At 34.9% G+C, this 26,256-nt stretch overlaps 1 protein-coding gene across 2 annotated transcripts; it reads right to left on the bottom strand.

Moving 5' to 3' along the window:
• Window positions 1-428: 428 nt before the first annotated feature.
• LOC120083159 (glycogen phosphorylase 1-like) lies at window positions 429-24,052 on the bottom strand. 2 transcript variants are annotated; one of them, XM_039038760.1, is made up of 22 exons: window positions 23,247-24,052; window positions 21,261-21,375; window positions 20,156-20,256; window positions 19,591-19,682; window positions 19,196-19,331; window positions 19,022-19,090; window positions 18,748-18,849; window positions 18,398-18,496; window positions 18,067-18,177; window positions 16,697-16,903; window positions 16,361-16,474; window positions 16,137-16,232; window positions 16,003-16,059; window positions 15,364-15,510; window positions 15,218-15,277; window positions 15,000-15,104; window positions 14,662-14,823; window positions 14,432-14,505; window positions 13,885-14,008; window positions 1,297-1,388; window positions 1,063-1,183; window positions 429-957 (listed from the first exon to the last, which is right to left on the bottom strand). In XM_039038760.1, exons 1-22 carry the CDS (start codon window positions 24,024-24,026, stop codon window positions 805-807), a joined length of 3,117 nt encoding a protein of 1,038 aa, XP_038894688.1. In that variant the 5' UTR covers window positions 24,027-24,052; the 3' UTR covers window positions 429-804. The 2 variants fall into 2 exon arrangements, with proteins under 2 accessions (XP_038894688.1, XP_038894690.1); XM_039038762.1 differs by having other exon boundaries at window positions 16,367-16,474; window positions 23,247-24,051.
• Window positions 24,053-26,256: the final 2,204 nt, after the last annotated feature.

Raw genomic sequence — 26,256 nt, 5'->3', positions numbered from 1 at the left:
AAAAATCATTTTTATTTAAACACTGATAAAAACAGATATAAACACTTGAAAAGTTATTTGGAGTGATTTCCAAATACTCAAATTTCTTTTAAACTATACTTATTACTTAAATTAAACACTTGAAAATGTATTTCAAACACACCCTAAATTTGAGAGTTTAATGTTTATCATTTAAATGTTTGGGAGTCAAATTTCTACAACTATATAAGTTTGATGGTCTAATTTTAACGTTGTATAAGTTTAAGGGCTAAATTTTAAGTACCGAAAGTTTAGGGGTGAAATTGCAATTACTACCATACTTTATGGGTGATTTTTGTAATTTGTCCTTAAATATAATATCATATTGTAAAAAGATTCTCTGAAAGCAATAAATTGAAGGATATATATATATATTACCTGGTTAATAAGAACTTGGTGGAAGAAAGGTAAGCTACAAAATGAATAATTGAACTCCATGTTTTTTAATATTGAGAAGAGATAATTAATCTCTCCCTTTTGAGTTACAAACTGAGGTCTCATAGTACAACTTCAAGGCATTTTTGTAGCCAGCATCTCCCACACTACAAACAGTTGCAGATTCTTATTATGCTTTCTATAATTTTTGTATTTAAAGGTAAGACTTCACTGATTCCAACCTTCCTTACAGTGTACAAATACAGTTAATCCTCATTACACAGGGGAAGGAAAGACTATGAAGAAACTTTCAGAAAGGAAACTTCACCTTATTCATCACTCATCAGTACTATTTATGAGTCATTTGCATTCTCTAGTTGCTCGCTTTACTTGCTTTCTTTCAGGAGAGGATCATAAAGGACATCTACAAGGCTCTATTCCCCAAGTCTTCTCTGCATAGTCTTGGATGGTCCTGTCACTGCTAAATCTACCAGAACCGGCAGTACTGAGGATGCTCATCCGCGTCCATTTCTCTTGATCGATAAATGCTTTATCTGCCGCTGCCTGGAGTTGAATACAATTGATCTTTATCATAGTAAACAAATTACGAGGAAAGGCTATTAAACATCAAAGCCCTTGAATTCACATTTGAAGAAACCAAAGGAATACCTGTGCCACTAAATAGCTTTCGAAATCGGCTCCAAGGAGATAATAATCGTTACTCCCGTCCACTGTGTCACATAACGACTTGAAGTAGTCTTGGAAGCCAAAATAACCATCCCGAACCATTCTTAAAACCATTACAGAAAACATGAAAAGGATTTTAAAAATTGAGGACAGGAAGGTCATTCTGCATTCCATTCCCCAGTAGATCATAACAGATGAGAGTGATTGTATGTATACCTTACAACACGAGCAAATTGCAGGGGCACCTTAATTGTAGATCCTTTTTCACGCAATGTTGGAACTTCATGAACTTTAGCTCCAAATAAAAACTGAACCAAATATATTGGAACTACTGTAAATGCTTATTTCCTGACGTAAACTTAGTGCACTCAAGGTTTCTGACATCTAAAAAGCCAAAACTTATATAAAAGATAGCTTCAGTTTCAAGGTGCAACGGTATGGTGGTTATTTCTTGGACAGGCAGTCAGCCTACCTAAAATTTTTCGAGATGACTCGTATGTGTGAGATTGACTTAATCATGTAAAAAGAGAAGAACAAACACCTCGGATTGGAAATAGAAAGGAGTAGGACAAGGTGCGATTGACCAGTTGTGAGAGGCAATATCAGTTCAATTTCTCTCTAGCGCTAAGACAACCAAGACATGATACAAGATTCTGGTAACCTAACAACACAGATATAATGTGAGACTGTAATTTTGCATTTGGAAAATAATTGTTATTCAACTAATTCATGGACTATATTAACTTCAAGTAATTTCACCATTATCCTTGTCTGATTCATTGCCTACCGTTATAGTTCTATTATTAGGATTTTTCATTATTGTAAACTATTGGGTTATATATCTTAAAACTCGCAGTTTGTAATATTAAACATTTTCTATCATCAATAGATATGTTATTGACGTTTATTCAATAAAACTGTTGTTGAATATGTAAATTGCACTTGTTAAGACTAAATCCAATAAATCAACGATCCACGTCATTATATGAATACTTGAACTTTATGTGGCGACATAAAGATGGATATACGGCCGACTCTGTAGTTGTTACAATTTGTTGTAAAATGCTACAAACGAAGTGATCCTGATTCGTTCATGTAGTGACATGAGAAGCGGGGCATCCTACACAATGAGTTTGCATAAGATTGGACCAAGAAATAAGTAACTTTTGTTTTATAACGTTGTTTACTGTTTAAGACTAACTGTTTCAAATCGATAACCTAGGTAACTCGACCTTAATCCTGAGCTAACTATGAACTCCTATTTATTCGGGACTATCCTTAGATTTACATAGGTGGGGGTTGGCTCAGCAACGCTAGCTCAATAAACCTCCCATTTCAGGATAAGACTGGTAGATAACTGGGGACATTGGGTGCAAGACGAAATTCACATCTACTCGATTTAGGCATAGTAGAAAGGTTGTTCTCTTACGTACTGAATCCAGGTCTTGAACAAAGGGCCCCACCCTCTCGTTGGCCCTAGAGGGACTCGGTTTAGTGATTGGATCGCAAACCAATTGTTCATTAAAGGATCAATGAGACTTAAAGAGCAAGATGTGATTTCGGAGGTAAAACAACATTTGACCCAACCGTTATTACAAACAACCTGTAAAGGGTCGACTTACTAATTATGGTTAAATCACGTGGACAAAAATATATCTATAGTGAGAAAAGTGAAACTACTGAGCTATAGTAATGTATCTCAATAGTTAACGAATATTGATTAATTTGGTTTAAAGAGTTTAGTCAATTAATCTCAAATCGTTGGAGCTCATAATCTGTAGGTCCATAAGGTCCCTCTACTAGCTCGTAAATCTTGGATTAGTATGGAGTTTCAAATTCAATTTGAAGTGTTCAAATTTTAAATTAGGATTTGAATTTGAATGGTTCAATTTCAAATTAAGATTTGAATAATTATATTTGATATAATTAACGTTTAATTTTATTGAGATTAAACGTAATTGGAGAGTTTAAAATATTTAATGTTGATTTAAATATTGATTACATTAATAGGATTCATGTATCAATTAGGTGTTTGGTTAATTTAATATTTGATATTAAATTATTAATTAAATATGTTTAATTAATTATTTAAAATATTAAATTGATTTTATCAAATTTCAAATTTAGAATTTTAATTTTGTTTTAACTAATTTGGAATTAATTAAAAAATAGAAATCAATTGTTAGTGGAAAAATCTACATTTTTCCAATTGAAGTGGATTAATTTCAAATCCAACACCTAGCCCACTTTCACGTGCTCTTTGATGTGTCAATGAGTTGAATCTCTTAGTGGAGCTTAGTGCTTGCATGTATGAGATACATAAAAGCTTCAATTTTGAACGGTGGAGATAGATGAAGGCTGAATTTGAGAAATTCTACAACATTCTAACTTCTATCTCAAACCTCTCTCCAAATCCTCATATTTTCTTACTCAATTCCCATCAATCTTGAGTTTCACCACTCAAATTCAAGTTGGAGAATAGTAGAGAAGACACTCTTGGTGGTCTACTGTCGATTTGAAGCTCAAATTCGTGGAGCAGCTTGGATTCGGTCAATTTCTTCAAAGGTATAAGTTCATGAAACCCTCTTTTTTGAAATTGTATTTTAGCATGCTTTTGAAACTCAAATTAAATGTAAATAGAGTGTTTATTGATTCTGATTGCTTCTACTGTATGCCTAGTATATTCCATCAAAATATCTTTGTTATATTCTCCTTTTCTATGTTTTCCTTCTTTGGTCACTCTTGTACACTTGTACATATTCATATCTTTAGTGAATGGAATTATGTATTTCCGATTCTCTCAAACCTAAGAGTTTTACATGGTATCAGATATATAGACAATTAGGATTCGAGAATTTAGAACTCGTTTGTGTTACATCTAAGATTTTGTGGAGAGATGAGTTTATACATGAGAAAAGGGAGGGTCGTTTTTTTCTTCGTTATTTTTCGACATCGCCTAGTCCATCGAGGAGCCCAGTTGTCGATCTAAAGAACCCCAAAGTCCGACATTCATCTAACCAGCGAGTGAGGCTCACGTGTGGCCTCTTCCTTCTGTCGCCGATCCACGTGCTAGCGCGTGTAAGGGTGTGCACCACCTATTTTTGCTCATCCTCTTGCGGTGCCATCGAAGTTGCTTCCTTTCTTTGGTGGTGTGTTTGTTTGGACTATATACTCACAGTTTGTGGTTCATTGAAGGGAGGAAAAAAAAACATCTCTTCGGTAAATTAAGATTTGCTTCTCTTCTATTTGGTATTTCTTTTTTGCAGTAATGGTTGACAAGAAACCAGTAGTCATGTCTGAGATAGTTCCTATGGTGTCAAAAGTAACTGAACACAAGTTGAATTGATCTAATTACTATTCATGGAGATCAAATGTTCGCCACTTTATTAGGAACATTGAGTTGAATGATCACATCACGAAAGAGCCACCCACTGATGCTATTAAAAAAAAAATTGGTGGCGGGATAATTAAAAAATGCTTCTACAAATAAAAAATTCTATTGATTGTGAAATGGTTGAATAAGTAAATCACTGCGAATCAGTCAAGGAACTATTGGAATGTTTGGATTTTCTTTATTATGAGAAAGAGAACATTAATAGAGTGTTTGATGTTTGTAAGACTTTGTATAAATCCCATACAAGTTACTTTATGGAGGTAAAAATACATGTACGAAATTCAATGCCTTGAAGCCAATTAGCGTGGATCCAAAAGTTCTAATGGCTCAACATGAAAAGTTGTTTATTATGAGTTTTTTAGTTGATCTTGCACCTAAATATGAGATGGCCAAAGATCAAGTATTGTCAAGCTCAAAGATCTCATCGTTGGAAGAAGCTTATACTCGAATACTTCATACAAAGAAGCCACAAACAATTATGTCTTCTGATTGTAGCAATGCTTTGATTAGGCGCACAAATGATTATAGAGGTAATAAGTGGGTTGAATCGAATAGCTCCAAAGGTCATCCCAGTAACCAACGATCAAATTCAGGAGGTATTGTTTGCTATTACTAAAGTAAATCTGACCATACGAAACGTGAATGCAAAAAAATATTGAATAAGGGTCAGAGGGTGTCATCTGCACATGTCGCTTCTACTCCTGATAATCTTGACAAGTCAATTACGATTTCTGCATAGGAGTTTGCTAAATTCAACAGTGTCAAAAGTCATTGACGACATCACCTTTTACTTTCATTACTGCCATCGTAGAGACAGGTAGCATCTTTAAATGCCATCTTTCCTCTACTTCGAAATGGGTCATTGACTCTGGCACTACAGACCATATGACATGTAACCCCAGTTTATTCTCTAACCTTTGTACTACCTCTTCACTTAATGTCACTCTAACTGATGGAACTTCCATTCCTGTTTTAGGACCGGGAACCGTCCATTTTACTGAATTAATTTTTTTGTCATCAGTTTTAAATTTATCACATTTCTCTTTTAATTTGATTTCGGTCCGTAAATTCACTTGTGATCTTCATTGTCGTCTCCTTTTTTCCTGGCTATTGCTTATTTCAAGATCTTACAATGAAGCAGACTATTGGTAAAAGGTGTGAATTTGGAGATCTTTACATCTTTGAACCACAAATACCTACAACCATCACATGCTCTAGCGTGTTGTCTCCCTTTGAAGAACATTGTTGTTTGGGTCATCCGTCTAGCTCTGTGTTGAAGAGTCTTCGTCTCCAACTTCAACATTTGTCTTCTTTAGATTGTGGGTCATGTCAGTTTGCTAAATTTCATCGTTTGAATTTGTATCCTCGTGTCAATAAACGAGCTAGTGCTCCGTTTGAATTAGTCCATTCTGATGCTTGAGGTCCACGTCCTATTGAGTCTAAGGAGGGTTTCGATATTTTGTTAAGTTTGTTGATGACTATTCTCATGTGACGTTATATTTAATGAAAAATCATTCTGAGTTACTTTCTCATTTTCGTAACTTCCATGTTGAAATTCAAACTCAGTTTAATGGTGCTCTTAAAATCTTATGGAGCGATCATGCTAAAAAATATTTCTCTCATGCACTCAAGTCTTATTTAGATGCCCATGGCATTCTTCATCAATCTTCTTGTGTCGATACTCCATCTCAAAATGGGGTTGCAGAACGAAAGAATCGTCATCTCCTTGAGACAGCCAGAGTTTTGATGTTTCAGATGCATGTTCCAAAATCTTTTTAGGCTAATGCTATTTCCACAGCTTGTTTCTTAATAAATTATATGCCCTCTTCCATTCTTAAGGGTGAGATACCTTTTCGTACTTTATGTCCTCAGACAACATTTGTTTTCCATTCCACCCAAAATATTTGGTTGTACCTGCTTTGTTCGAGATATTCGGTCTCAACATACTAAACTGGATCCAAAGTCCTTACAATGTATTTTCCTTGGTTATTCCCGTGTTCAAAAGGGGTATCGGTGTTATTGTCCTAGTCTAAATAAATATCTTGTCTTTCCTGATGTCATGCTTTTTTAACATTCTTCATTCTTTTCATCACCTTATTTCTCTTCGAATAAGAGCCAGAAGGAGCATAAAGAATTAGAGGATGATTTCCATTTTATACAATTGTTTCCTCTTCTGATACTCTTCCCGATTCATCTCTACCTGTGACTACCTCTATTCTTCCACCTGTTGTTAAGGTCTATACTCGACAACCACCTCCTTCAGTACTCTATACCGGAGGCTTCTTTATCTCTTTCAGTTCCATACCCTGTATCAAAGGCTTCTCTGTCTAGTTCAGTTTTATGCCCTTACCAGAGTCTTCTTCATCAGTGGATCCGAAAACGAGTGATGATCTTCCTATTGCTCTTCGTAAAGGTAAACGTAAGTGTGTTCATCCTATTTCCTCTTTTGTTTCGTATAACCATTTGTCGTCTTCTATATGTTTATTCATTGCATCCTTAGAGTTTATATCCATCCCTAAACCTGTTCATGAAGCTTTGTCTCATCCTGATTGGTGTACCACAATGGTGGAGGAGATGACTGCCTTAAATGATAATTGTACTTGGGATTTAGTTTCTACCCCTGCAGGAAAGAAGGCTATCGATTGCAAATGGGTGTTTGCGATTAAAATCAATCCTGATGGTTCTGTTGCTCGGTTAAAAGCACACCTTGTAGCAAAAGGCTACCCACAAACTTATGGCGTTGACTATGCTGATGTTTTTTTTCCAGCAGCAAAAATGGAATTTGTAAGGTTGTGTTGATTATTTCCTTTATTGTAAAATTCTCTATTGTATTTATTGTATTATATTTCTTGTTTTTTATTCTTTCCTTATTTGTAATTGGGCATATCTTCCATTTAAGAAACTCTTTTCTCCTAAGAGAAATAAGAGAAAATAATGATTTTCAGTATGGTATCAGAGCTTCAAAGGTTTTGAAACCCCGATCCCCCCCCCCCCCTCAACAAAATAAAAAACCCCTAATTTTCTAAAAACCTACCTTCTGTCACTGTCGCCGATCAGTCTCCATTTGTTTGCCGCCGTTGAACGTCGCATCTCTGTCGAACGTGTTTTGGTCACATTTTTTTGCCGTGTTTTTTAGTTTTAACGCTCGTCCGTTGTTTGCCTTCATCGTCTGACCTTGTCGTCGCCGATCGCTATTTTCACTACTCAACCCTGCCCATCGCCACCGTCCGTCAATCATCCCATCAAGTTGCTGGTTTGTTTAAGCCTTTGTTTGATGTTTTTTCTTTTTCAGATTTATTGGTTTTATTTTTTGGGTCTTTGCTTCTTCAACGATATGTCAGACACTAAGGCACCCATCACTAGAGTTTGCGACAATCGTGTCCATTCAACCAGTCCCACTGTCCAAATAACTTCCATTCAACTTAGTGGGGATAATTTTCTTTGTTGGTCCCAAAGTGTTCGAATGTATATTCGTGAACAAAAGAAGATTGGTTACATCAAGGGAGAAAAAACCGCTCCTAGTCCATATGACCCTTCAATCGCTGGATGAGATGTTGAAAACTCCATGATTATGACTTGGCTTATCAATTCCATGGTTGAAGACATGTGTTGTAACTATATGTGTTACTCTACTGCCAAGAAATTATAGGATAGTGTAACTCAGATATATTCTAATTTAGGCAACCAGTCACAAGTGTTTGAGTTGAATTTGAAATTGGGTGATATACGACAAGGAAACAACCCAGTTACAAAATACTTTCACTCCTTAAAAAGGATTTGGCAAGACCGTGACCTCTTTGATACGTATGAATGGAGGTCTACAGAGGACCAAAAGCACTAAGATGGTTGTATTTACAAATTCCTTGCCGGCCTCAATGTTGAGTTTGATGAAGTTGAAGGTAGAATACTTGGAAAAACAACTCTTCCAACTAATAATGATGTTTTTTAAGTTCACAGGGAAGAAAGTCGCAGGGATGTCATGATTTGCAAAAAACCTATTGATTCAGTTGAATGCTTTACGTTGGTGATTGAAAATACTGCAATGAAGGCTTCTGATCGATCCAACAAGCCACATGAAAAGCCTCATGTCTAGTGTGACCATTGCAATAAACCTCGACATACACGTGAAACTTGTTGGAAACTTTATGGAAAACCTGTGAACTGGAAAAGTTTTAAGCAAGGTGGGCGAAATTCCCATCAGCATACCTTTAATGCTAATGTTTTTCACTCCAGCCCGTTTAATAAAGAGCAAATTGATCAAATTCTGAAGCTACTAAAGAACAATTCATCATCTGGTAATCCTAGTGTTTCCTTGGCACAATCAGGTATTTGTCCTCAAGCTCTCTCTTGCCTTAATTCAACTCGATGGATTATAGATTTTGAAGTCTCTGATCATATGACCAGTTCCTCTTATTTATTTGAATCATATTCTCCTATGTATTGCAATGAAAAAATTCACATTGTCGATGGTAGCTTCACCTCTGTTGCAGGAAAAGGAACTATTCCTCAGACTACAAAACTTATGTTATGTTTTGTCCTTCATGTTCCAAAATTAGCTTGTAATTTGTTGTCTGTTAGTAAAATCTCTAAGGATGCTGATTGTTGTGTTATCTTTTGTGAAGCTCGTTGTATCTTTCAGGATCAGGACTCGTGGGAATAATTGGACGTGCTAGGATGATTTATGATCTTTATTACTTTGATGAAGTTTTTACTAGTCATAAAAATGTTCAGGGCTTGAGTAGTGTCTGTTCTCCTTCTGTTAAAGAAACTATAATGCTTTGGCATCGTAGATTAAGGCATCCAAATTTCTTCTACTTAAAGTATCTATTTTTCGATTTATTTAAAGGATTTGATTGTTCAGTTTTTCGATGTGAAAGTTGTATTTTTGCCAAACATCATCGATCCACCTATTTGCCTAAATCATACAACAAGGCTTCATCACATTTTTCCTTAATTCATACTGATGTTTGGGGTCCGTCTAAAGTCTTAACTCATAGTGGTAAGCGTTGGTTTGTTACCTTTATAGATAACCACACTCGTTTAGCTTGGCTTTATTTGTTAACAAAAAAGTCAAAAGTAAAAGAGATTTTTGTTTGGTTTTACAATATGATTGAGACACAATTTCAAACTAAATTTTGAATTTTTCACTTTGATAATGACACTAAATATTTCAATGAACAATTAATCAAATTTTTGCAAGATAAGGGAATTTTTCATCAAGTTATGTGTCATAGCATGCCTCAACAGAATGACATTGTTGAGCGAAAGAATAGCCACTTACTTGAAGTTGTTCGTGCCCTTATGTTCTCTATAAATGTTCCAAAATATTTGTGGGCGATGCCATTCTTACAATTACATATTTGATCAATCGAATGTCGTCTAAGGTTTTGAATTTTAAAACTCTTTTGAATCACTTCAATGAGTTTTTTTTTCCTAATAACTAATTGTTCTCTGATTTACCAATTAAATTGTTTGGGTGTACTTGCTTATGTCCATACTCCTCCCCTTTCTCAAACTAAACTTGATCCTCGAGACACTAAATGCATTTTTATAGGCTATGTCTCTCATAAGAAGGCTTACAAATGTTTTGATCCTTTGACCAACAAGTATTTTGAGAGTATGGATGAGTCTTTTTTAGAAAATCAACCTTCTTTTTGGCCTAAATTATCTTCAGGGGGAGACATCTAACCTTGAAGATAATTTTTGGGACACTTCATCTCTCCCAAACATTAGTGGTCCTGAAATTATGAGTTTTAGTCCTTCGATGCCAAGTATGGAGAGTTCTTCTTCATGGGAGAAACACAACAAAATGACTCTACAAATTGAAATCCTAAACTTCAAGTTTATACTAGAAGAAACTTGACTCAAAGAGTTCGAGAACAGACAGTTGACTTATCATAGGAGGACCAATCAGATACTCCGATAAATGATCCTGAAGATCCAGGTATTAAGCACTCTACTCCTATTTCTCCTAGTTCTTCATCTCCTTCTAATCCTTTACCTGATGTCTCTAATCTTGATATTCAAATTGCCCATAGGAAAGGTACTCATAAGTGCACCAAATATCTCATTGCAAACTATCTTTCTTATCATAGATTTTCTGATTGTCATAAAGCTTTCATATCCAAAATAACCAACCTATTTGTTCCAAGGAATATACAAGAAGCCCTAAATGATTTGAATTAGAAATTCGCAGTGATGGAAGAGATTAATGCGCTGAAACATGCACATGGGACATAGTCGAACTACCAAAAGGTAAGAAAACAGTGGAATGCAAATAGGTGTTCACTGTAAAATGTAAAGTTGATGGTAGTATTGAAAGGTACAAGGCCAAATTGGTTGCCAAGGGATTCATTCAGACCTATGGCATTGATTATTAAGAAACATTTGCTCTAATAGCTAAAATTAATTCTATTAGAGTCTTGTTGTTTGTTCAGTTAATTTTGATTGGCCTCTTTATCAACTTGATGTTGAAAATTTCTTTCTCAATGGGGATCTTGAATAAAAGGTTTTTATGGACTTGCCACCTGGTTTTGAGGTGGATCTCGGGATTAACAAAGTGTGCAAGTTAAAGAAATCATTATATGGGCTTAAACAATCTCCCAAAGCATGGTTTGAATGTTTGGAAAGGTAGTCACAAAATATGGATTCAGTCAAAGTCAAGCGGATCATACTATGTTTTATAAACATACCGGAAGTGGTAAGTTGGTTGTTTTGATAATGTATGTTGATGATATCATTCTTACAGGTAATGATGAGACAAGACTGAATATCTTGAAGAAAAACCTTGCTAATGATTTTTAAATCAAGGACCTGGAAACCTTAAAGTATTTCCTAGGCATGGAGTTTGTTAGGTATAAAAGTGGCATCCTTGTCAACTAGAGGAAGTTATATTCTTGACCACTGAATGAGACAAGTTTACTCAGTTGCAAAATAGCAGAAACTTCCATTGAGCAAAATTTAAAATTGGTAGTTGCAACTGAGAAAGAGGTAAAAGAAAAAAGAAAAGTACCAGAGACTTATGGGGAGACTCATATACCTCTCTCACACACGTCCTAACATTGCTTTCGTAGTTAGTGTGGTAAGTCAATCCATGCATGCTCCCGAGTCCATTCACTTTGAAGTAGTTTATAGAATCTTGAGATATTTGAAAGGTACTCCAGGAAAAGGTATATTATTCACAAAGCAAGACCACCTACATATTGAGGTTTACACTGATGTTGATTAGGCAGGTAGAGCGACTGATAGAAGATCCACTTCAGGTTATTGCTCTTTTGTTGGAGGAAATCTGGTTACTTCGTAAAATAAAAAACAAAGTGTGGTTGCAAGAAGTAGTGTTGAAGCAGAACTTAAGGCATTAACACATGGTATTTGTGAGGGCATATGGATAAGAAGACTATTGGAAGAATTGAATTTCTCTCAGACAATGGCCATACACATTTATTGGAAGAAATACACATTTGAATTTCTCTCAGACTATTGGAAGAATTGAATTTCCATTGCTGACAATCCAATCCTTCAAGATAGGACAAAATATATTGAAGTTGATAAACACTTCATAAGGGAGAAGATTGATGCAGGAATAATATGCATTCCCTTTCTTCCGACAATATAACAAATTGCAGATGGTTAACTAAAGGTCTTCCAAAGTGACAATTCAACAAGTTGATTGACAAGCTAACCATGAATGATATCTTCAAACCAACTTGAGGGGGAGTGTTGATTATTTCCTTTATTGTGAAATTCTCTATTGTATTTATTATATTATATTTGTTGTTTTTTATTCTTTCCTTATCTATAATTGGGTATTTCTTCTATTTAAGAAACCATTTTCTCCTAAGAGAAATAAGAGAAAATAATGTTTTTTAGCAAATTGTTTATGTCATTAGCTTCAATCAATCATTCTTCTTTACATCAACTTGATATTAAAAATGCATTTCTTCATGGTGATCTTCAAAAGGAGGTGTATATGGAGCAACCACCAGGGTTTGTTGCTCAAGGGAAGAATAGAACAGCGTGTCGCCTTCGTAAATCTTTGTACGGATTAAAACAGAGTCCATAGGCTTGGTTTGGTAAATTTAATCAGGTGATTGAAAGCTTTGGAATGCGGAAGAGCACATCAGATCATTCGATATTTTTTAAGAGATCTAAGAGTGGTGTCATCTTATTAGTCGTATATATTGATGATATTGTGATTACTGGTGATGATGATTTAGGTATGCAGTCCCTAGAGACCTTTCTTCATAGTTAATTCCATACAAAATATTTGGGCATGTTGAAATACTTATTAGGAATTGAGGTAATAAGAAGCAAGAAAAGAATACTATTATCACAGAGAAAATGTGTACTTGACTTGTTAACTGAAACAGGGAAGCTAGGAGCTAAGCCATGTAGTACCCCAATGATGCCCAACTTACAATTCAAAAAAGATGGAGGATTGTTAAAAGATCCTGAAAGATATAGGAGACTAGTGGGAAAACTTAACTACTTTACAGTGACTCGACCTGACATAGCCTATTCGGTGAGTATTGTGAGTTAGTACATGTCATGCCCTACAGTTGATCATTGGGCTGCATTGGAACAAATTCTGTGTTATCTAAAGGCTGCTCCCGAGCGTGGTTTATTATATAAGGATTATAGTCATACTAATATTGAATGTTTCTCAGACTCCGATTGGGCAGGATCTAAAGAAGTCAGAAGATCAACTTCAAGATATTGTGTTTTTGTTGGTGGTAATTTGAACTCTTGGAAGAGTAAGAAGCAAAATGTGATGTCATGTTCAAGTGCAGAATCAGAATATAGAGCAATGGCACAGTCTATGTGTGAATTGATTTGGATATATCAATTTCTTGTTGAGTTGAGATTTGAAATCACCACATAGACAAAATTGTGGTGTGATAATCAAGCAGCACTTCATATTGCATTAAATCTAGTATTTCATGACATATTGAAGTTGATTATCATTTTGTATGTGAGAAAATTCAACAATGTTTGGTATCCAGAGTACGTGTGAAGATTGGAGAACAATTAGGAGATATCTTCATAAAAGCGTTGAATAAAATACGTATAGATTATCTATATAACAAGTTAAACATGATTAACATATATGCTCCAACTTGAGGGGGAGTGTTATAGTTCTATTGTTATAATTTTCCATTATTGTAAATATCTTTGTTATATTTTCCTTTTCTATGCTTTCCTTCTTTGGTCACTCTTGGTACATTTGTATATATTCATATCTTTAGTGAATGGAATTATGTATTTCTAATTATCTCAAACCTAAGATTTTACAACTACAAGAACCAATAATTTGCCAAAAAGCAGGATGATTTGGTATGATCTTTTCAATATAGAAAAATTTTAATAAAGAACCTACAGATAAGCTATAAATATAAGAAAGATATACTCACCATGTTGTCTTCCCCTATTTCTTCAATTATTTCAACCGTGGATCCATCTGCTGTAGCTAATAATAAACAGCCATTCATAAGGAATTTCATGCTACCAGTGCCCGATGCCTCATGTCCAGCAGTACTACATCAAAATTTATTGCATGTTATGCACCAAAGACGATAAAGAAGAAAAAAAAGTAAAGCTTAGTGGAGTTTTTTTGCATATACTTCAATTATCAAAGAGATGGACATTGGACATCCTGTAATATCGAACTCAAAATAGAAATCAATTTGAGCCACAATATCAGTTTTTCAGGTATGCATTCTTTTAATTATTAAAAATTTACTAGTTCAATATTTTTGCACATTGCTGTAATGAATTCCCCCATTTCTTATTGTGGATATTAGAAGGATACTTGCAATGGTGTGGTTTGTTTCACCCCTGTATGGTTTGAATGGCTTTGTTCCTGGTGTTCTGTTGGGACTACTTTCTAGCTTCTGATTATTATGTGACTGTATATTCTTCACAACAGTTCTATTTTATATCATAAGAAAATCAATCAACCTTATGTGCTGCGAAAGGTCGGCACCAGGTATTACCAATTCAGCAACGGATACATTGTAATCAGGAATAAAAACCTGCAGTATTTCAAAAGTTATAAAGTGGGTGAAAGTTGGTTGAAGCGTAGGAGGTATTTGTGGGGACACATACCTATTGCTCATTTACAAGATAGAGGATTGAGCTAGCAGAAGACTTGAGATATCTAATATGAAGATCAAATAAAAGCCGCTTACCAGTTTTAGAAGATCACCTATGTCACTGTCGTTATTAATCTTCTCTGCTACAGCATGACAAAGTTTGATGATCTTCTTTGCCATTTCATAACCAGGAGCAGCTTTTCCTCCAATTATGCAGACGCGAGGTACTACTTTCCTCCGGTCATCCTTTGCCATATTCTGCAATAAGCAAATAAGTGGTAACAAATGTATAAGTTCCATAGCAAGGAAAATCTAATAGGAGACCCCAGACATGGAATTTATGAGATTGACGAAGATAACTCCTCAAAACTGACATGGCATTCCGTCTTCTCCAATCAAGAAAAAGAAGGAAAACAATCACATTTCCAATGTACCTTTATGCAGTCATATCTATGGATGATGCCTAATATATTCAGCAGCTGTCTTTTGTACTCATGTATCCTTTTTATCTGCACATCGAACATTGCATCTAAACTGACCTGCATTAGTTGAGAGAATATGTATTACCACAATAAAATACAGCAACACCTGAATAAAGAAGATTGAACGCAAGCAAGTAAAATCAGAGATAAAATATGGAATATCTGTCCACCTTGAGGCCACTTGTTGCTTCAATGTATTCGGCAAGCCTCATTTTATTTACCCTCCGCACCTACAAGTTCACGCTACAAGACTAAGTACCCAACATCCACAACAGGTAGTCAATCAAGCTTCAACAGAATGAATGGAATAAATTACCATTCGCCATTCTTGATGCAGGGAAATATCGGTGGCATATTCACGCAAGCCCATAAGAAGGTCAATATCACGTATCCAAGACTCTGTCCCAAGCCATTTTGAGATGAGAGCACATAGATTAGGATTGCTCACCACAATCCAGCGACGCTGTGGAAATCAGTCATTGAACAGAATGGTCATATACTTTCATGGAATCCAATTTGAATTTTTCTCAGCAAACCAAAAACAAGAAAGAGAAATGAGGATTTTTTCCAAATACGTGGAATATATGAACTTATGGTGCTGAATAAATAACCAAACAAGTATATCCATGACCTTAATGATCAAGATGGCACCAACCAGAAGAGCATTTTATTTATCAGTACAAAAGTAAAATACGAATCAAAATCAATTTAAATGACCAAGGGAAATATTGAAGTTCCCAAAACTATTAGAAAACATGGCATACTCAGCTGATATTTTTACTTGTAAAAGAGTTAATAAATAGGTCGGCTCATATTTAATTCGCCAAAAAAAGGGTGAAATAGGGTGCATTCATCATATTTGCTAGTCCCCTTAGTTCCAATCACTGTACAGTCAAGAAAAAGATATGATCAGACACGTGCCACCATATGTACCACATCACTACAATCTTCCAACCTGGGTTACTCCATTTGTTTTGTACTGAAATTTTTCTGGCCACAACTCATAGAAGTCCTGCAAAAATGTTCAGGTATCAACTCTATAGCCTTACTTGCATCAAGTCTCTCAAAAGCTGATGAAGTTTGCAATACCTTAAATACCCTTGTTTGTAATAATTCTGAATGTAATCTGGATACGCCATTCACAGTATGGGAACAAAAAATTGACAGGTTTGCCATACGAATACTCTGTAATATGACATAAAATAATAAATTTGTAACAATCATCAATGAAATCATCCAAACAATTAGATAAAACATTCGAAAACCAACAACAATGAAAACTTCATAAAAATAGAGAATGGGGATGGGTTTACCAATACCTTCACAGCACCTTCCTCTACAATGGACATCCGGGACAGCCTATTATAGTCTAAACCAATCCTCTTCTTCAACTCCTCCATGAAATATGAGTTTATGTCATATATAATCTAACAAGAACAATGCCTCATAAGCTAAAATTTATTTCTTAAAATAAGCAGATGAGATAATATCAGAAGAAAAAAAGTGGCAAAAAGGAATTAAGACAACACAAGGAATACAGAAAGGTTGAGAAGCCTTGTTGACCCTGAACAATTCTCGCCATTAACCTCCAGAACAAAGGAAAACAAAAGTTGTGATAAATAAAACAAACAACGTTGTTCGGAACATACTTGTAAATGTCTAGGGAGAAGACTTTCAAGCAGATCAACAGGGATCTTCTCCAGTGCTTCAGCTAGTACAGTGTGAGTTGTGAACGAAAAGATTTTGCATATAATGTCAAATGCTTTATTCCACCCAAGATGTTCTTCATCAACGAGTACTCGCATGACCTCAGGTATTGCAAGAGCCGGATGAGTATCATTCAGTTGCAGAGCAACCTGATACAAAGATGTAGGCACAACTTATGGAACAAAAGCACAGTACCAATGCCTAAGAAACAAACTTTAACATCAAGAACAAAATTTTTTCTTGTAGAAAACATGAATTGGTAGAAACGTAAAGCTGCCCACCCATTCTGTGTTTGCTAGAAAATAACAGAAGGTGGGCACAGCACCTGAAAAATTAGAAGGGATGGAAAGAGATTTTTTTTTTCTTTTTCCTGATAATCAACCACGATTTCATTCAGAAAAAAATGATAGAATATAATGCATCCAAAAGAATAACAACCAAGCCCACAAAATAAGGGAATCCAACTAAAGGAGGAGACTCCTGTCAAACAAAATAAGGCCTAGAGTCTAATAACAAAAAGAATTTGATGTTGACACCCAAAAGATAGAACCTAGTGAAGGACTAAACATTTGCACAGTCCCACTCCTCTAAATATTATATTGTTCCTCCCTCCCCACAGCCCCTACACCACTGCACATAGACCACTTAGTCATAAGAAACGACCCTTCACAGAACTGCAGATGGAAGAGGAACTCTTGATCGTCTGACTGTAGTCCCTATGTAGGACAAGCTGAAAACCAATAACTTGAAAGAAGTAGTTCCCAACAGCCCAAGTAAAAAATCGCAGAGAAGGAGACCTAATTTCAGAGAGGGTCCTTGGTGATTTGGTTAGGAGTCGGTTAGAAACAAAAAGGACAACTCTGATCAAGAAATTAAGAGGAAAATATAAGCTGGGAGGCTAGAGGAAAGAGCTATAGGCAGTACCCAATAGCAACCTAAGAGGAAGACTTCAAAAGGTGAAGAGTATTAGTATTAGGCCTCTTGAACAACTGCAGTATGCAGCTCTCAACTAATTTAAACACAAATTTAATTGTATTCCTTTTTGGTAGATTGGTTCACTAAATTCCAAGAAGGTATATTTGTTATTAGTATCAGGAAAAAACCCCCATTCAGTTGCATATTGATCTCCGGGAATATTGTAAATTAAAAACCACATATCTTCAAAAATAAAATAGAAAATAATTAAAGATGAAAAATATTTGATCCAATTTAAAACAATCATGTTAATCCCTCTGGATTTATAAATTATTTTCAATGAAATGGAAGGAAATCCTAAGTTCCTAACAGCTAAAGAAACTACAGGAATTATAACCTTGTCAGGAAACTGATTTAAGTCTTTATGAACATCTTTAAACCTGCGAATGATGTCTTGTAAGGATGCGGAAACAAAGAAATATTGTTGCTTCAGTCTCAGTTCCTTCCCCTGAAAAACAACAAGCTCATAAAGTGAGCATATTGAAGCCATGGAGGAGAACAAGAGCATGTGATGAATTAAAATACAAGAAACTAATTGCAAGTATTAATAATGTCAAGAAAATAAAATGCACATCTAATAGCATTGTTGTCTCGGTAGTTGGTTCCCTCTATGATTGAGTAATATAACCACATCATAAAAAAGAAGATATGATAAACATAAAACGAACCTGATGAGAACGGTCATCTGGGTACAAAATACTGCTAATCATTTCTGCCCTTTGCCTATTTACCACAGCATCAATATAATCCCCAGTATTATATGCTTCCTGGAAACAAAATTGTTCTGCAGTATTAGAGCCATGTTTTTAAACAGAGATTAATAGAAATTCCAAAACAGCTACCAAATAGAGTATAATAAACTTTGAATCTTCATTACTGGAAAAGAGCTCATATTTTTGTAATGCATCATGCAATGAAGAATATATACAGCTAAACAGTGAAACTTATGCGTTTTCATACAAATGATATTAAATATACATTGGAGTTAATTAATATTATATTGGTATTCAGTAACTACCATATCATGCTGGTTACTTGGTTTGGCGGCCCAGAGACGGAGAGTAATGGTGTTCCTTGTTCCATAACCAGGTATAGGATTGTCATAGGCTACTGCTTCAACCTAAAATAATTGCGTCGGACAAGTCAGCCGATTAGTTCTTTGAGATAATCCTTCAACCTAGGGAGTAGGTTTCAAAAGTCTATGATTAATTTTCTCGAGAAAAACAAAAAATTAGAAAAATGCATTAAATAAACAGCACTTGGACCACTGAAATAAGAAAGATGTTTCTTACCATTTCACCAGGGTTCCAGACCTGGTACTTCTCTCCATTCAAAATTTCCTCTTCAACAGTGCCATAGAACTAAACCAGCATCACAGACAATAAGTCAGAACTTTAAGGCAAAATTCAAACAAAAAGAAAAAAAAGGAAAGCTTCAAAAAGATAGGACACATGACATTCTCAAACCTTGACGGGATATGTTACATGAACTCTCTCTATTTCCCAAGGATTCCCAAAGTTCAACCAATAATCAGGTTGCTCGTGTTGAAAGCCATCTAGTATGACTTGACGAAACAATCCATACTGGTATCGTAGTCCATACCTACAGATAGAAACATAATTATTTTAGGATGACATGCTCTCACACGCACAGAAAGTCATAATATCTGAATTTAATATATCCTACTAGAGAGAAAGGACAAGGAGCTCAAAAGCTTTCTAAAGAATATTAAAGATTGAGCGCAATTACAAATTCATACTCTTAAACACTAAGCTCCACTAGATACTGTACTATGGGTATCAAGATTCTTATAACTACTCATAAACATGAAATTCTTAAATCTTATCTCCACGTTTAATACCCCCAAGCTGGAAAGTCCATAGTTGCTAGAGAATCCATTTGACATGCTGAAAGACGAGCTAAACCACCATTGCCAAGAGCAGCATCTCCTTCCTGGGAACATTAGGTACAGTTAGCATAAGAAAGAAAAGTGATATGGTAAAATGTGGTAAACAAGAAAACATCGTATGATATTTAAACAGGCAAAAGGCCTGGAAATTCTTAAATCAATGGGTGGAAGAGAAGAGCAACAGCAACATCATTCCTATTCCCTGCTAACAACACAACTTGGAATATTGAGATTGAGAATGATTGACAAGGTCAAACCTTAACCAGATATACGCTGGTCATGCTAGTACTAGTCCAGTAACACATGCAAGTAAAATAAATTTTTAGATTTATTTAGGGGGAAAAAAAAGGGTAAATGAGAACAAACATAAACTCTCTTCTGTGCCATAATTTTTATATGGTATAATATGGAAGAAGAAAAAAAGTTGCATCTGGTTAGAAATCTAATTGAGCTGAACCATTCAAGAAAGCTAAGATAGCAGAGATTTCAACAAATTGACTACCAAGTATGCACTAACCTGTTCTGCCAGAACTTCAAACTCAAAACCAAGCTGGCTCAGAGCATCAGCACATTGGTCACGGATACCAAGGTTGATAATACTATTTGACAAAGAACGGCCTGGTTTCAAATAAAGCTTTATATTGGCATCAATAGTCAACAACCAAGGACTAAAAAGATGTGGACAACTTCAAGAATATAGAATGTTTTCTGAAATACAATTATAAAAGATGACTGATAGCAGGGGAAGGACGACAAGAGACGATGGAAGTGGAAGAGAGAAAAAATCAATAACAATGATTCTCAAGAGCATATAACCAGATGGAGTAACCTTTAGATAGCAAACTAAAAGTCCAACACACAAGTTCAGTTCAAATGCAACCAACTGTAAGATCAAAGTGTTGATAGAAAAAATATGAAACAAAATGTGCAGCTAGAAAAATAAAAAGAAATAAATGGCTCACGATGATGGGTCTCAAGTCTTTCAACCTAATTTGATCGATTGTGTAGAATATGAGACCATTGAACGTGAGGATTAAATTACAATCCTATCAAACTGCTAGAGCATTTAAGTAGGTAAAATATTGAAGTTAGAAATGATTGTAATGGAAAGAAGGTGACACATTTGAAAAGTGCCAATTTTGTTATGAATATGCATTCTCAAAATAATAAACTCAAAGAGTTTCATTATTTTGTCCCAAAAAAGAAAAAAGTTACATGACTGAATAACCTTGATTTTTTTTTATACATATAAGAAAACAAAAATATACTAAAAATGGATCCAATATTCAACTGCTAAAAACTGTATTGAAAATGGGTTTAACACTCATAATCCAGTGTCAGCCAGATGAAAAGCTGGCTATACCTGCACTTGTTCAAACTGTCAGTTGACAGTTATCTAACAACAGCAGCTAACAGCTAACACCATAATACTAGAAGATTTTTTAAGAGAATTCAGAAAGAAGTTACACAACCATAGCATTCCATTTCAAAGAAACACCAAAATTTGACGTCTCTTAGGGTTCCCCAAAATCATTTTTTATCACATTACCAGCTTGGGATAGAGGAAACAACACCAGAATTGTAAAAGGAAACTCTTTAACTCCAGAAAAGTGCATAAATACCCATAAGATATTCAAGTGAGAGAAAGTATACGCGCTTAGGATCTTTCCTCTTGAAGTATAGCTGAGTATCATGCCATCGTTCAATCAATCGATCTCTTGTGCAATGAGATAAAGCCTACAAACACCACTTTTCAAAATCAATCATCAAATAATGATGAAAACAATAGTCAATTCGAATATAAATCATGATGAAACAATAATTTGCCGAAACTGTTACAACATGGCTCAGGATTTTGATACTTTTGTATTTTATATTTAGAAAGAAAGATCATAAATATATGTCACAAAACATGCTGCTTAGGAAAAGATGCCTACAAATACAAGTTACAACAATACCCTCTCCCTTTTTTTTGAGACATTACAACAATACCCTCTCCCTTTTTTTTGAGACATTACAACAATACCCTGTTAATTATACAAGAAAAAGGTCGTGTCGTATACAGTTACATTGCATCCATGTAGTAAAATTCACATGCCAATATTTTCATTGATATTTCAGTAAATTAGAGGGTTTGAAATCAATATCCAGAATGAATTTGTACTAAATACATCATACAGATATGTAATAAGAAGAAATATAATAGAACTTCAATGATAGGGTATAAATATAATAGTGATGATATATAACCTATGAAGCATAGGCACAGATACGGTTACACGATACGGATATGATCGGATATGGCGATTCGTCAATTTCTAAAAAACTAAGATACAGATACGTCTAAGGATACGTCATTTTTTTATATTTTTTTTAATATATTTCTAAAAAAGCGAAGATACTGATACATTGAACATACATTTTCTTTATCTTAAAAGAATCTAAGATATAGATAAATTTAGCATACAAGTTAATAACAATAGCACAAAATAGAATACAAACACTGAAATACAGTACAAAAAAAGCAACATCTAAGATGTTTAAGTACAATAATTAATAAAATACAATAGAAAAATGACTCATATTACAAAGAAGAAGAAGATTAGAGGGAGAAATATAAAGATAAACGAAGAACTTCTTCATGGAATTATTGAAGATATCCAAATGGTTTATATTTTGGTAGACTTTGTGGGGACTCAAATGTGAAGATGAAGATTAGATTATTCTAAGATTTGGTCTTTTATTTATTTTTTTTCCTTTTAGTTTTGGACTCGAGTAGTGAGCTTTTTATATAGATTTCCTAGTTTTAGATTGGAAAAGATTAGATGAATTGCTTGTCTTTTTTCTTTAAAAAAAGATACGCGTAGAAATAGATACGTCAAATCGCGTATCAAATACGTATCTGGAAAGTATCTGGAAGTATCGATATCTGATACATGTCTGATACGGATTCTTTGCCTCACATGAAGTATCTGTGCTTCATAGTATATAACTTTCTTAAGTATTCTTAAATTTAAATCTGTTAATCTAAACACCTTTGTTGAGTGTGTGATCTCTGTATTTGTTTTTATTTTTATTCTTTCTGGAACTTCGTTGCCTTTGACATTTCATTTGTTTCTACAAATGGGAGAGTTCGATATTTATGTCAGAATAGACCTTGAAATGTTGAAGGAAAGAAAATCAATCACACGTTAACTCAGATACATGGTGGAGAAAATTGTGGGTCAAGCTTATATCATGAGAGTAATTGTATGATATTTTCCTGAGATTGTTCCATTAGCCTAAAATAGCATTTTTTTCATTCTTATACAACGGCAGCCATGTACAGACTCAGTAAGACATACAAACAAAATATTTTTCAAAACTCCAATTTGTTTATCAACTCGTGGGTCAAAGCTTACAGCTTATCGTTTCTCCAAGTGAATGTGACATCTCTGAAGTTTCACATGTAATCACACGTCTAGTTTCTAAACAGCAGGAATCTATTCTTTCCATAAGTTAGCGCTTTCTACTCCGGTCCGGAAAAATCGCTATATCTGCTACCTATTCTTGAATTGACTACTCGATAATCTTTTGCTTGAAATTCAAAATGAGTTAAACGACATTACCTGATAAGCTTCAAAATCATCAAAACTAAAGCGAGACCGGGCAACTGTGTACTCAACGTGATCGAGAATATCCTTTTGAAGGCTAAGCGGATCATTTTTCAAGAACCCATCCATCAATTCGAACATCCTTTCCGCCTTCGCTGTCCGTTCACCTGAGGTAGACAATAACCCGGGCTTCCTCACTACAATGCCACGAGTGGCAGGAATGGCGGAGATCGTCAAATCATCGCCATCGATCGCTTCCATAAGTGCCTTCTTGATCCTATCAATGCTCTGAAGGTCTTCAATCTTATTGCCATGCGAATCACTGACAAAGAACTTCTTGGTGAAGTATTCACCCTCGAATTCCACAGTAGCCTTGTCAATGCGCAAGCCGAGGACCTTGAAAACCCTGGTGATCACCTGAAGGAGGCCGATTCGATTGCGGGCTCGAATCACGAATGCAGTTGATTCACTCTCCTCAGAGTTGTCGACTGATATTGTTGACACAGCAAAAACAGTCTCACTGGTGGGGTTAGTTCCATTTGAGGCCTGGCGAAACACGAAACGTGAAGAGAAATTCTTGGCGCGAACTGAAAACGGGGGAGAGAGAATGGTCGGGGGTGAGAAGGAAAGGCTTGATCGAACCGGAACTCTGAGAATCGGTAACGATAATGCAGACATTTGAGAAAATTCAAGCTCCCGTCGCCGGAGCGAAGTGGCTGAGTTAGTGAATTCTGAAGATAATATAAGATCCAAGTGGCTGAGTTGGTAGAGAAAATTCAAGCTCCGACAACGCATAATGATTCTATTTATCGGCTTAATTAACTTGAAAAATGAATGAGGCCGACTCTATGGAGGAGGTGACTAAATCTGGACGGCCAGAATCGAAACAGATTAATTAGAATGGATTTGGACCGTTGACTATTTTTGGATACTTTAAGATGTAAACGTGTCAGTGTGTTATGACTTATGGTTTTAGGGGAATCAATTAAAAAGTTCCATATCTCGTGAATTTTGACATGTCGATGAGGATGTTAATCTTTCCATCTTTCGAATCCCATGGTGTCACGTGATCCGATGTAATAGGTTTTGTTGAATGTATTTCTTAAATTGGTTTGACCCTACCAACTCACCACATCTTCCGATTCTTTCCATATTTTGAATTGCTCTATCCATCGGTCACTATCGACGATTATTGTTATCATATTCCGGAGACCAATTCCAGGCTCCAACAACCACATTCGATGACAACTTCGATGACCAACTCCATCAGCCAATTTCGAACTCCGACAATCACCTCCGATGACAATTCCAATGACCCAACTCCAACGACCACCTTCACACAACCATCTTCGACGACCAATTTCAGGCTTCGACAACCACATCTGACAACACATTTTGACAACCAACTCCAACAACCACCTTCGTAGGCCTCAACAACCACCTTTGACCACAAACTCTGATGAAAATCACCTTTGATGACCACCTTTGAGCAAGCAACTTCAACGACTAACTTTGAGCTTCGACAACCACCTCCAACGACAAACTCCAACAACCAATTCAAATACCACCTTCAAGCAACAAACTTCAGGCTCCGACAACCACCACCGAATACAAACTCTGATGAAAATCATCTCCAATCATCAACTTCGCACAACCAACTCCGAGTTTCGAAAACCACCTCTAATGACAAACTTTGATGACCAACTCCAATACCACCTTCATGCAACCAACCTTAGGCTCCGATAACCACCTTCAACTACAAACTCCAGCGAAAATCATATTCGATAATCAACTTTGACAACTACTTCCATCTATTATAACACTAATGACGGTCAAAGTAGGTTATAGGATTGTTAATTATACAAATAATAGTATTTTTTCTAAATTAATTGCAATATTTATATGTAAAAATTTGTGAAAATATATTTTTATTTAATTGAATTCACATATCAAATGAGTGTTAAGAATACTTAGAAAAGTATATATGTAGTTGAAAAATATGGTAATAACAAAAAAAAACCATAAAATGGAGATTTTTTCTGGAGCATTTTCTAGCAAGAATTAGAAGAAGAAAAGGAACTGTAAATTGAAGATTTATTCTCTGGTAATCCTCTAAATTTGGAGAATTGAAAGTGAAATTATCAAAGAAATGTGGTGGCATTCCGTTGGCTGCTAAGATGATGAAGGAGATTCAATAAAAAAAATTAATGACAAAGTAAAAATCTATAGCAACAATAGGAAGAAGAAAAAGAGGAGGATGATGAAATTCATGGAGAAAAATTAGAAATCAAAACTTTTAATTTATTTTGTTCTTATTTTGTTTAACCAAGCATGTTAATTGTTGTTCATTACTCAAAAAAGAAAGAAAGAAAGAAAAGCTTTAAAAATTAAAAGAAGAAAATTGTCATTCATATTGTATTCAAATAAAGAGGTTAGAATTATTGAATAAAAAAGCTTCAAAACAAAATAGTAATAATAAGATCAGATTATTTAGAGTTCAAAAAATTGCATCAAGTACCTCAGACATATAAATTCAATTATGCACCCCAAACACACACACACATATATATATATATATAAACTCAAATCAAATAAGTATGCACCCCAAATATAGACATTAATGATTCAGTCCTCATATTGTTAAAATAAAATAAAATAGTAATAATAAGCATAGTTAATGATTCAGTACTTATCTGCGTGATTCTTGAACTCCACAATTAAAAATAAATAAATAAACTAAACTTATTTCAAAACTACCATTCAATCAATTATTTCCTTAAAATGAGGATAAAAAATGAGATTGGACCCATTTAAAATGAAAATAGAAACATGACACGTACCTATGTTAGGATTTTATATTGGATAAGAGGACTTCACAATTTTTTTTTTTTTTTTTGGGATTATTCCTCTCATTGTCAAATCCAATATGTGTTGGTGTGATGTAAAAAATATTAAAAAGTTTAAGTCATGTAAAAAATCATGTTGTACCAATACTAGTGCAAGAATGAATTTGCGGATTATGGTG

Source organism: Benincasa hispida, chromosome 8 (genome assembly GCF_009727055.1).
Source record: "Benincasa hispida cultivar B227 chromosome 8, ASM972705v1, whole genome shotgun sequence".
In the NCBI taxonomy this organism is placed as follows: domain Eukaryota; kingdom Viridiplantae; phylum Streptophyta; class Magnoliopsida; order Cucurbitales; family Cucurbitaceae; genus Benincasa; species Benincasa hispida.
Note: the sequence above shows the minus strand (reverse complement) of the source record. Positions and strands in the feature narration are given on the sequence as shown.

Excerpts from the sequence above, each read along its gene's own strand:
- LOC120083159 (XM_039038760.1), bottom strand. The coding sequence starts at position 24,026 with ATGCGTTGTCGGAGCTTGAATTTTCTCTACCAACTCAGCCACTTGGAT. Across the intron at positions 21,376-23,246 it reads ATGATTTTGAAGCTTATCAG|GCTTTATCTCATTGCACAAG; the intron begins GTAATGTCGTTT and ends TGGTGTTTGTAG. Across the intron at positions 18,850-19,021 it reads TCTGGAACCCTGGTGAAATG|GTTGAAGCAGTAGCCTATGA; the intron begins GTAAGAAACATC and ends CAATTATTTTAG.